The 12254-nt window shown below is 29.2% G+C and overlaps 1 protein-coding gene across 1 annotated transcript; it reads right to left on the reverse strand.

The window, feature by feature from the left end:
• Positions 1-450: 450 nt before the first annotated feature.
• LOC137816934 (protein SIEVE ELEMENT OCCLUSION B-like) lies at positions 451-9146 on the reverse strand. The gene is made up of 7 exons (XM_068620109.1): positions 8863-9146; positions 6447-6536; positions 5214-5650; positions 4201-4298; positions 3617-3759; positions 2132-2620; positions 451-1155 (listed from the first exon to the last, which is right to left on the reverse strand). Exons 1-7 carry the CDS (start codon positions 9073-9075, stop codon positions 556-558), a joined length of 2070 nt encoding a protein of 689 aa, XP_068476210.1. The 5' UTR covers positions 9076-9146; the 3' UTR covers positions 451-555.
• Between the last annotated feature and the right edge of the window lie 3108 nt (positions 9147-12254).

Here is a 12254-nt window from a genome sequence, read left to right on the forward strand (position 1 = left end):
TATGTTGTATTTGATCGGTTGTTGTTGCTGCCACCGCTATTATTGCCTTAGGGTTTAGGGTTTTAATTTTTTTTTAAATAACTAAATAAGAATGCAGCTATTTCCCATAGCCACATTTATAAATCGCATTTACGAATGCGGCTAAATAGCCGCACTTGTAAATCTCCGATTTAATAATGCGTGCTGATCAAGTGCGGCTATATAGCTGCCCTTATAAATGTAAAATAGCCGCATTCGTTTTGCCTTTCTGCACTAGTGACTGCCTGTATATATTCCGACTATTTGTTTTGATAGATATTTATTCTCATATCTTTTGCCTTTCTTTTACTTTTTTTGTTTATCTCTGTTCTCTTTTATTCGTATTTGTTCTATTTTATAATAATTTTACAACCTGATGAAATAATTATTTTTCAAACAAATTATTTTATTCTTATCAATTCACATGAGAAATATAAAAAAAAGTTGGAAATCATTATTATTTATAATTGTTTATGTACACAAAGGTGAAGCCAACATGCATGGAAACTAGAATGGTTTATGAGGAAATATTTATCCTTATTGTCCTTGTTGATGACAACATTTGTAATTAACAGAAGTTACCTTCATTGGACGTCGACAATCCTTTTTTGGGCACGTTATACGTTCCACTATATCCGTTGGGTGACCATAACAAATTACATTTTCTTCACATTTTTTAGAACCATCTTTATCCTTGATTCCCTTGTAGTGATCTGTGAAAGCCACATCAAAGCTCAGTTCATGTAATTTGTCACGCCATGTCTCAAATTCTTTGACTGTGCGACACATGGCCTCACCATGACCTAGAAGCCTCACATTTTTCCCTTTACTTAGAATCCCCCATCCCTTAGGATCTTGTTTGAGGAACAACAATCTCTTTATTGTTTCATTTGTTGCAAACTCTTTCACCCTTTCACCACCCTTCACTTGTTTCCTTCTTGTAAGCAAGCTATCAATGGCAATCCAAAAGCGTGTAACAACTTTGCTATCTAGTTGGTATGATTCTATTACGATGTTTGAGTCCAAGTTTGTGTTCTCAACCTCCTTCCTCAGTGACTCCATGGCTGTAGTGAATTCTTCCACCCACTTAGTGTTAGAGCCTCCATAGATGAAGAGAAAACAATCCTCTTCTTCACTCTGATTTTTTTGCATATTATATATGTCATTATAGATTTGCAGAGAGAAAATATGACACTACAATAAAATTATTAAACAGAAAATAATTTTAAAGATAAAAAATAATTAGTTATTATATTGATTAAATTAGATATTATTTTATAAACTAAAAAAATTATTGGTTTGGAAGGTGTCTGTATTGTGTGCAGATCTATTTGGCTATGACTGATTCTTGCAGGTTTGGAAGGTTTTCTTTGGTCTATGTATGAGTTTGTTGGTGTTCCTCAGCCTGCTGCAAAGACATTGTGTTGTTGTTGGATGTTGTGTCCTGTACTAAGGGTGTGATCTATTTAGTGGTTTGTGGCGTACTTATCCTCCTTGTAGGATCGGTTTGTTGAGTTTTGGCACCTGGTTTGGCACCTCTGTCTGCAGGCAAAGATCCTGTTCAGTTGTTGGTTGCATGTCCTACATTGAGAGTGCGATCTCTTGGTGGGATGATGTAACTGTATTTGTTGGGTTCCTATACCTTAAACTGGTTTATCATTGTTGGTTTGTAGTGTAATGTTTTTTGGATCCTGTGTTGGTGGGTGGTAGGAAACTTGTTTTGGGTGGTTTGTATAAGGGTTGAGACACCTTTGAAGTGTCTCATTTTATTTTATTCATTATTTGCTGATAAAAAAAATCTAAAATAATTTTTATTATTGATAAATATTTTCTAAATTAGTATCTAATTAGCTACCAATATTCTAGCTATCAACTACTTTATATTCTAAAATTGGTGGCTAAAACTTTAGTAGTTAATTATTAGATACTAATTTAAAAACTAGTTTATAAATTTTATTAATAATAAAAATTATTTTAGTTCTAAAATAATATTTAATTTAATTAATATAATAACTAATTATTTTTTGTCTTTAAAATTAAATTATTGTAATATATGTTTAAAAAGGGTGAATATGAAATAGGAATTGCAATAATTTAAGAACATAGTACTTACCAAGTGCTCTATCGCCGGGTTGAATTTGGTGATTTCAGACCAAAACCACTTCCATTGTTGACTAAGTCGAGATTGATCAGAAGTTCTAAAGGGAAACCCATCGATGCCCCACTGAGATATAATTTGCTTTGCATCAATGTTTTCAACCTTACCTTGAGGATTTATTAATGGAATAATATGTTTTCCCTCGTAATTGAACACCTCTTTAATTAACTTGAGGCTTGTTTCACAGTTGAAATATTTAACCACGTACCATCCAAACTTAGTATCCCGTAAATTAATTTCTAATTTTTTTCTACGTTCTTCATTCCATTCATCCACAATAGGGATCCACAAAATCTTGAAGTCTTCACTTCGATGGTTTTCCACTTCTCTTGATTCCTTCAACTTCTCGTTTATTGAGTTTAAAACTTTAATATCCTCTTTAATATTTTCAAGACCCGAAATGAATAATAAGACATACTTCTTTTTAAACTCTTCCACTTTAACCTGTTAAGATTAGATACATTAATCTCACCAAGACTTTCATTAGAATATCAAATATATGGATAGTATACAAGTTTTCTATACTTTGTTTAAATATTATACTTTGTTTAAATATTAAATATCGTTAAAAATTCTATATCAATTAAAAATAAAGACATTTCATAATATATAAGTCGATGTAAACCTTATTTTATAAAATGAATAATCAATAAATTCGAAAGAAGATGAATTATTTTAACTCATTATCTAAGAAAAAAAAAACAGTTTTAGGTTAAATTCTCTTGAGTTTCTACATTCTTTTAATAGATTCAATCTAACACAATCCATTCTTGATAAGGTTGAATTAAGTAGATCACAAATTTTTAAACTTTTTGCTTTGTTAAAATTTTTATTTTTTAAATGTTTCTTAAAGGCCTTTTAGAATTTATTTTTTTTAAAAAGACTATCATTTATTATTTTGAAAATCACATGCATTACCCAGCCGGATTAGATCAAATTAAGTTGAATTAGGTTTGAACAAAAACAAAATCTAATCCAATTTATTTTTGAATTGAATTAGGTTAGACGAGTTACTAACCCACTAAATTTAATCCAACTTATTTTTTAAGCCAACAAATTTACACTAAAAAAAAGTAATCTACCAACTAAGAGATTGTATTATTTTTTTCTTAATAGATAATATATTTGATTCAGAAACAAAATTAACAAAATAATGCTAAATCAACATTTTCATGTAATAGAGAATAGTTAAATTCAAGACACATTCTAAGAATATATTTTAACCAGTTTTAGTCTTTGCTTTTTATTTCCTAAAACAAATTATATATTGATTAGTTTTACTTTACAATAGTGGTTAAGTACCTGATGTGATACTTTTCTTTTAATAGAATGAAAGTATATATCCCTCAAATACTTTCATTTATTTATTTTTTAAATTATCGATAAAAAAAAGTGTCTTATTAAGAAGATAGAACATTGAAGGAATGCAATAGTGAGTACCTGTTCTTCAGTGTGGCCAACATAATAGACACTCTGTCTTAAATCCCTGTTATCTCCACAAATGATGAGTGCTTTCAAAACCTTTACAATATCTCTACCATGAGTCACAATATTCTTACGCCTGGTAAAGTCCTCTATTCTTTCTGCAATCACCACACATAACATTTTGTAACAAATAATGAATTTTTACTATAAAATAAAAAATAATTAACTATTATATTAATTAAATTAAATATTATTTTATAGAAAAAAAATTATTAATATTTAAAGTAATTTCTATTATGAATAAATAGTTTTTAAATTAATATTTTAGTTATTAATTATAAAATATAAATAATTTGTAGTTAAAATTTAATAGTTAATTAGATATTAATTTAAAAAATTGTTTATAATAATAGAAACTATTTTAGATACAAATAGTATTTTAATTTTTAAAATAATATCTAATTTAATTAATATAATAACTAATTATTTTATCTATAAAATTAATTTTTATTTAATAATTTACTTGTTTAATTCAGCATCTTCACTACTTTTTAAATTGCATTAGAAAAAGGGAATGAGTTACGAAGCACATGATTAACCTATCTCGTTGATACACTTTTTTAGAAGTTCGTTAAGTTTTCCAAGAATGGTGTCAAGCTTATTCTCCAAATCTGTCCATAACTCATGTCTTTGATACCTTGCAATTAATAAATAGGACAAGTAAAATCATTAAATTTTGTTCCATCTATTGTTTGAATGATAAATATTAGAACAGAACAATAAAGTTTATATTTTCAGTCTACTTACCCCGATCTTCTATACAAAAAACAAATAATTCATTTATAAAAAAAATAAGAATATTAATTTATTTTTTTAGTTTATAATAAGTTAAATTCAAATTTTATTCCAAAGACACTTTTAGTATTAAATGCATTAAGTGGTAGGTAGATGCATATACCTTTTTTTGTGTGAATAGATGCATATACCTTTTTTTGTGTGAATAGATGCATATATTATGTTTATAAAGAATATGTAATAAAAAAAACTTCATAGTAAGTTAAGCTTATAGAATAAATTTAGCCTGAGTAAGCTTATAAACAAATATTGTTTCTTATAATTAAGAAAAAAAAGTGCCATTTTAAAGGTGGGATCACATTAAAATGTTGAACATAAAACTAATAGGAATGTTAATTATCACTTCAAGAAAATAATAAAATAATAACTAATTTATAAATAAAAAATTATTATTATTAACCAAATTAGATAATATTTTATAATTAAAAAATATTGATCTGTAAAGTAGTTGTTATTAGTTATAAAAGTTTATAAAATATATTTTAAATTGGTATATACCATTTTTATCAAGATTTTAATTATTAATTACTCTAAATTATAAATTAGTCACTAATTTAAAAATATAAGATAGTTAGTAACTAAAATTTTGAAACTTATATTTTATACCAATTTAGAAATTATTTTATAATTTTTTTAATAATAAAATTATTTTAAATATAAATAATTTTTAGTTTATAGCATAATATTTAACTTATTAATAATAAAATTGTGTAGCATGTTTCTCTAATTAATAATTCTGTAAAAATGTGTAGCTTACTTGTTATCAATGAAGTGATTGATTTCACCAGTGCAAGTGACAAAGGTAAAGATTGTCCAGTACACAAGAACAGGGATCTCTTGCAGAGTTTCAGGCAATGTAGGAACATCCCTTAGGTCATGCCCTTCACTATTAAGTTTCTTCCACTGAGTGATGCATTCAACCACTTTCATCACCTTCTTCACCACACTGTTGAAGTCAATGAGCTGCTTTGTGTTCTGTGGAACCATTAGAAGTCCATGCAAATCTGCAAATGAACTTTCAAACTGCTGGCATGGTGCTATAAGAGGAAGAAGGTACAAGAATTTTCCATATTCTAGGGCAAAAGCTGCTTCAACTATCAGCACTTTTGCATCCCAAGAATAATGTTTCAGCTGCTCCAGAATCAACATGGTTGTGCAATGCACTGGATATTCACCACGAGGTGTGCATATCATCTACATCTCCAACAACTTTCTTTAGGTTTTCATTCACAAAACTTAATAAAATCTAATTACAAACTCATTAATTCTACCAGATAAATTTTACAAGGATATCAAAGGTTTAATTGCTTTTTTGTTGTATACTTTTAGTTTTCATATTGTACCAATTAAATATCCTAAATATATCATACAAGTTAATAATAAGGAATTTTTACTTAATAATTGAAATTCCATTTGACTTAATAATTCATATAAAACAAATTAAAATATATGGTAAAATTAAATTTAAAAATATATTATAATTTTTTTAATCCAGTAAATTAACTTTATTTCGATTTCCAACTACAATTAATAATTAATGTACCACTATAACAAAATATTAAATAAAATTAATTTTAAAAAATAATAATTAATTATTATATTAACTAAATTAGATATTTTTTTAAAAATTAAAAAATTATTAGCTTTTAAAGTAGTTTTTATATTAATAAATAATTTTTAAATTAAAATCTAATTAACTACTAAATTTTTAACTAGTAACTAATTAGATTCTAAAGTTTGTAATTAAAATTTTGATAAATAATTAGATATAAATTTAAAATTTATTTTTAAAATTTAAAACAATTTTAAATATTAATAATTATTTTAGTATCTAAAATAATAGTTATTTTAATTAATATAGTAATTAATTATTTTTTCTATAAAATTAATCTATTTAATGATTTTTTTTACATTTTTTCTTTTATTATTTAATTTTTTTATTTCTTGTTTTAAGAGTATGAATGTATACAAATATAGATATTCATATCACCAGATATGCAATTCGCTTGAGTTTGGCAGCAAGTTGTTGAGAAGTTATGGTGGTCGTGTCTTCTCTGAACCTATCCATGAGTTGCTCACCCTGTTCACATAATCATATACTTTAAAGACAACTTCATTTCTAAATATAAATAAAATACTTTTTTTGGAGAGAAATTATATCATATTACAAACAACTTTAAGTGTAACTCAATTCCATAAAATTGACTTATGAGATTATGGAATGAAGTTTGCATCCATTTATATACAATGAAATATAAATTTTAACATAAATATTATTCTTTGTTTTTCTCTAAAATATATCATGTCAATCTTTCTGAGGTAAAAAAAATCTGTAATGTCATGTTATTATCTCTATCATGAACATGCCCAATAATATATTAATAAGAGAAATAAAGATATTTTTATTTATATTTTTTACTTTTCTACAATTTTATACAGGTTTAGTACCTTACTATCTATATGATAAAAAATTTATACTTTTCGACTAATACAAAGTGTATTATAATACTAATTTACTAGAATTAATATACGCTTGCTTATTATAAAAATTAATTAAACTTTGAAAGAGTTTTTTAATATTGTCCAAGTTTTGCATATTTTTAGATAGATATAAATCAATGCAGTTTTAGAATGGTTAAATTTTAGTATTGTAAATGAAAAAATACATATTGTTTTGATACGTTTCAATAATAATAATTTTAAATTGCTTAGAAATTAAGATTAAAAACAATTGAACTTATCTTTTTTTTTAGGACAATTGTCACGGAACTTCGAGTTCTAAAGCAACAATATCTTTGTGGTAGCGATTGACTCTAGTGATGTAATATTAACGGACTTGAGGTTATAACATTAGTGTTGTTTGTGGGAATTGGAAAAATGTTTCAAAAATAAATTTTCATTCTTCAAGAAAATTAAAAAGTGATTCTAAAGACGAACTATTGTTCCCTTAACCCTCAACTAGGGGGAATGGAAAAATGCTTTTGAAGACAAACCCTCATTGACCTCGATTGGAGAGCTTGTTCCAGCACGTCTAATAGATCTACATCGCTTAGGAGTCAAGGTCAAGGGCAATTTAAATACACACCTTCCTCCCTTAACCCTTTGAGACATCTTTTAAGAACAAAACCGTGATGAAATTTCAAACTCCAAAGCGGACAATACCTCAGATGCGATGATTGATCCTAATGATGTCATCTTAACGAACTTAAGGTCAAAACATTAATATTTTGAATGCAGTGATTAATCCTAATATGCCCATCTTTACGAACTTGAGGTCAGAACATTGACATCGTCTGTGGGGATGGAAATATGGTTCGAAAGACGAGCCCTCATTCCCTTAGCCCTCAAATAGGGAACTATTACGTTATGTTTCATGTCGCTTAGAATTCAAGACCGAAGACAATTTAATACACCTTCCTCCTTTAACCTTCTGAGGACCTTTTTAAGGACAAAATGATGGAGTTTTGAGTTTAAAAGCGTACAATATCTCAGATGTGATGATTGAGCCTAGTCATGTCATCTTAATGGACTTGAGGTCGAAACATTAACAAAACTATGACGGAACTTCAAGCTACAAAGCGGATAATACCTTGGATGTGGTGATTGACCCCAGTGATGTCATCTCAATGGACTTGAGGTTGGAACATTGACGCCGTTAGTGGGATTAATCGAAAAGAGGTTTCAAAGACGAATCCTCGTTCCATTAGCCCATGAAAACATGGTTTTAAAGATGAACCCTCGTTTCCTTCGTCCTCAACTATGACAAATGGAAAAGTGGTTCTGAAGACGAACATTCGTTCTCCTTAGACCTCAAATAGGGGGCTTGTTTTGGTATGTCTAGTGGTATTTCATATTGCTTAGAATTTGAGATCAAGAAAAATTTAATTAATATTTCTTCACCCCTTAACATTCTTAGGTGTCTTTTAAAAATAAAATTGTCACTAAACTTCCAACTCCAAAACAGATAATATCTAATATATATATATATATATATATATATATAAATTTTTAACCCTAAACCCTAAACCCTAAACCCTAATATATATATATATATATATATATTAATATTAGTAACTCAATTATTTCAAACTAGATCGGAGCTATTAAAAATAAAAATAAAGATGGTATTACATTGGAAGAATTCATGCCAAATTATTGCAAGTTAAGCAAACACGGTAAATCATTGTTCTGAAAATAAGCACACCCATTTTATTCCGGCATTATATTTGATAACATTTATATAAATTAAGACAAATAAAAGAAGACTATTTTAAGCAATAGTCTAATAGGTGAATAAATGTAAAACTCATTAAATTGGAATTAACGGATTCCATTTTTACATAGAAAGGGTTGATAAAAAGGTTGTGTATGTGATTAGAAAGTAGCTTTAGGAAGAATGTTGTTACCTTAGCAATGACCTTATGCGTGATATCCATGGACTGGTTGAGAACATTTGAGGCAACTGTGTGAAGAGATGCAACATCACACTTTTCAAGACAATGAAAATGTGTTCTGTAAACATCATCCAGGATTTTGTCGTGACTGAATTCAAATGGATTCTGCTTCTGCTTCTGCATCCCTTGCTGCACATTACTACTATTTGAACCTGACTCAGACATATCCCTATCCCACAAGTGAATATCAATGTAAATGTATCTTTTGTTTGCAATGGCTTATTACATAGAGCATGCTTTTATAATGCTTCTACCTAACCATATATAGTACAGTAAATGATTCGTTTCACCATAGAAGGGACTGATTATCCACACAAGAAAGCATCTGACCAAATAATTATGATCTCTTTGTTAGGATAGTTCAAAATGAATTGTGTCTATCTTATATGAAATATTCTATTGCTTTTCAAGAAAAGAATAGGATGTGAAAACACGTTGCACTTTTAGTGTTTATTTTCAAGAAAAGAATGAGGATAAGAAAAAGTATATTAGGGTCAATCAAACCTACAAGAAAAGAATCGTGCATGGTGTAACTACTATTGATACTTGTATTATATATTCATAAGAGATGCATATAATATTATCTTAAGGCCCATAAATTATGGGGAACTTATATTTTCTAAGTTAGAGGATTAATTTTATTAATTTAAAAATAATTTAAACATGTTTTGTTACTATAAAAAAAATCATTAAATAGAAACCCTAAACCCTAAATCCTAAAATTTTACTATTTTATTTTAGAGACTAAGAAAATTATTATTATCAAATTTGTCAATTTTCTTCCCAAAAATTTCGGCACAAAATTTCTAACAATTTTATTGCACCCTTAATTTTTACTTAATTATTTTTTTAATATTTACAAATAAAAAAAAGAAAGAGAAGTTGCAAGTTTTAAAACAAAATTATGTGAAAGAAATAGAATTTCTTGAAAAGTTTGCGTATTAAACAAAATAAAAAAGTTGCTGGTTTGTATTTTTATTTTCTATTCTTAAAGTTCTATTCTCCTTCTCTCACTCAATTTTACTGAAAATGGTATTTCTCGGATCATCTCTTTTCTTTCCTTACATTACCCTCGGTTAATAACTGTCTCAAAAGTAAAAAAATCGACACTAAGTATGTATTTGTGTTGGTTAAAAAATGGACGCTATATATACATGAATGCTAACACAATTACGTCAATCTCATAAGAATGATGTTAGTAGAGTGAACTAAATCATTGCTAAGAGGGACGCTAATAGTGTGGACTTAGCCTTGATTAAATTTGAAAATGTTTTCCTTTAATGTTATAATTCCATATTTAATATTATTAAGTTTAATATTTAATACAAAATGGAAGTATTTCGATGGATCGGTATTTTGTTTGTCCAACATAATGATATCGCGACCCATTTTGCGGGCTTCTCGCTGACTAACTGTAGCCAAAAACAAAATATGGTCCGGAGAGGGGTGTGGACAACTATTGTACGGAGTCTGTGGGACCATAGAAATAATGTGGTGTTCAATGGAGGTGTAGTGGACGAAGAAGAGGTGTTCCATGAGGCTCAACTTAAATCGTGGTTGTGGTTAAAACACAAAGGAAATAATTTGTCCTACTCTTTTTCTGATTGGTTGTTGAACCCTCGGATTGCATAAGTAGTTATAAGTAACTTTCTGCAGGTTATTATTGGAAGATGATGTAAGAGGGAGTCCCGGGGGGTTTTTCATTGTAATGGAGCATGGACGAAGGCTGGATTAATGACAGGTTGATTAATATTTGTGTTATTAGCTAGGCATAGCAAGGAAGAGAGGTCAGGGTGCTCTGCAGCTTTCCCACACTAAGGGTCTGTAGTTTGAACATATATAGTGTTTTGGGTTGCTATGGAGTCTTGTGGTTTAGTCCTAGGATGACACGGTTCCTAAGGTGAGAGGCACCTTGCTTGGTTGAGAGCAAGCACGGGACAAATAGGAGCAAGGTTCGATGGGGCCTCTATGCTGGTGTGGGGTGACATTAGCGTGATAGGAATAACAATTTGGTTTGTTGGATTCTGTTGTTATTGTGATGCCTGTTTCTGATGTTGACGGTTAGTGCAATTAAGGTAGTGGTGTGGCTGCTGTAGGTACCGCTGAAGATGTTGTGCAGGTGCTGGTTGGAGATGGGCTGGTGGTGCTGAAGTCATGTGCAAAGGCCAATAAGCTGCCATGATGCCTCAATGACGCTCAATCATAGTTTTGGTTGTCTTGAGTAGTAGTGGAACATGAGTGCAGATTGGAGGCATAAATATGAAGGTGCCACGATGTTAAGGTGAAACGAATTCATATTAGTATGATGGAGGAGTTTTTTGGCTGTCCCTTAAAGTGTTGAAGAATAGAATGCAGGGCAAGGTTGCCGTTTTCTGGTCCTACTTCGTCTGGTTGGTGGCATTGTCACGTATGATGCACCTTTGGTGTGTCTTTTTGCTTTTGTTAAGCGATTGGGCTGTTGGTTTTGGTGCCCAATAGTTGCTACGGTGGGCTAGTTGTTTTTTGGGTGTGATTAGGTAGGCTAAGCAACTTTCTGCTTGCTCCTTCTACGTCCTTTGGAGAAGTATTTATATGGTTGTTGTATACGGGTTGGGGTACCCCTGAAGTATCCCATTAAATTTAATTCATTTTATTGCTGATAAAAAAAAAATACAAAATGGAAGTTTAATTGAGGTTATGGGGGCTTCCACATGTTGCTAGAAAGAAGTTGTAGTACATTGTACCAAATGTAAGTAATTCACCTTATTACTATTCAATTCCATTGTATCAATTATATTATTTGTTTTTAACTTGTAGTGCTCACATCACTCAAGGAGTTATAAGTGTGGATATCATCTGATAAGGCATATGTATACAATCATATCCGCAAACATTATTGAGTAATGGAGGAAGGTAATATACAATTAACTCAAATATGTTAAATATCTAAATGTTAAAAGAAGAAGCATTACAAGAGGTTCATGAGCAATGCTTTAAAGTATTATTTTAAATGATCATGTTATGACTAACAACTAACAACTTTTTAAAGTTAACAATTTTGTATATAGTAGGACATGTTAACTTTTAGTAAAGTTTACAGTTATTTATGTACTAAATCATTAAGATTTTATTTGGAAATCTTTACTTAATAATTGTGTTTATTATGCAAGCTATATTGATGGGTTTGCACTTCATGACCGGTTGTTCTTCTTGGAGATTTGGGTGGCAGAAGCAATGGATGTGATGGATTAATGAGAGCTCATATAGATCTATGGGTTCCTTGTAGGTGCATGAAAGGTATGAAGAGTGATTGGTTGGGCCATATCACTTGGAGAAAGGCAAATGTGAAGATCAAAGTGTCTAAC

Source organism: Phaseolus vulgaris, unplaced genomic scaffold (assembly GCF_000499845.2).
Source record: "Phaseolus vulgaris cultivar G19833 unplaced genomic scaffold, P. vulgaris v2.0 scaffold_13, whole genome shotgun sequence".
Lineage (NCBI taxonomy): Eukaryota > Viridiplantae > Streptophyta > Magnoliopsida > Fabales > Fabaceae > Phaseolus > Phaseolus vulgaris.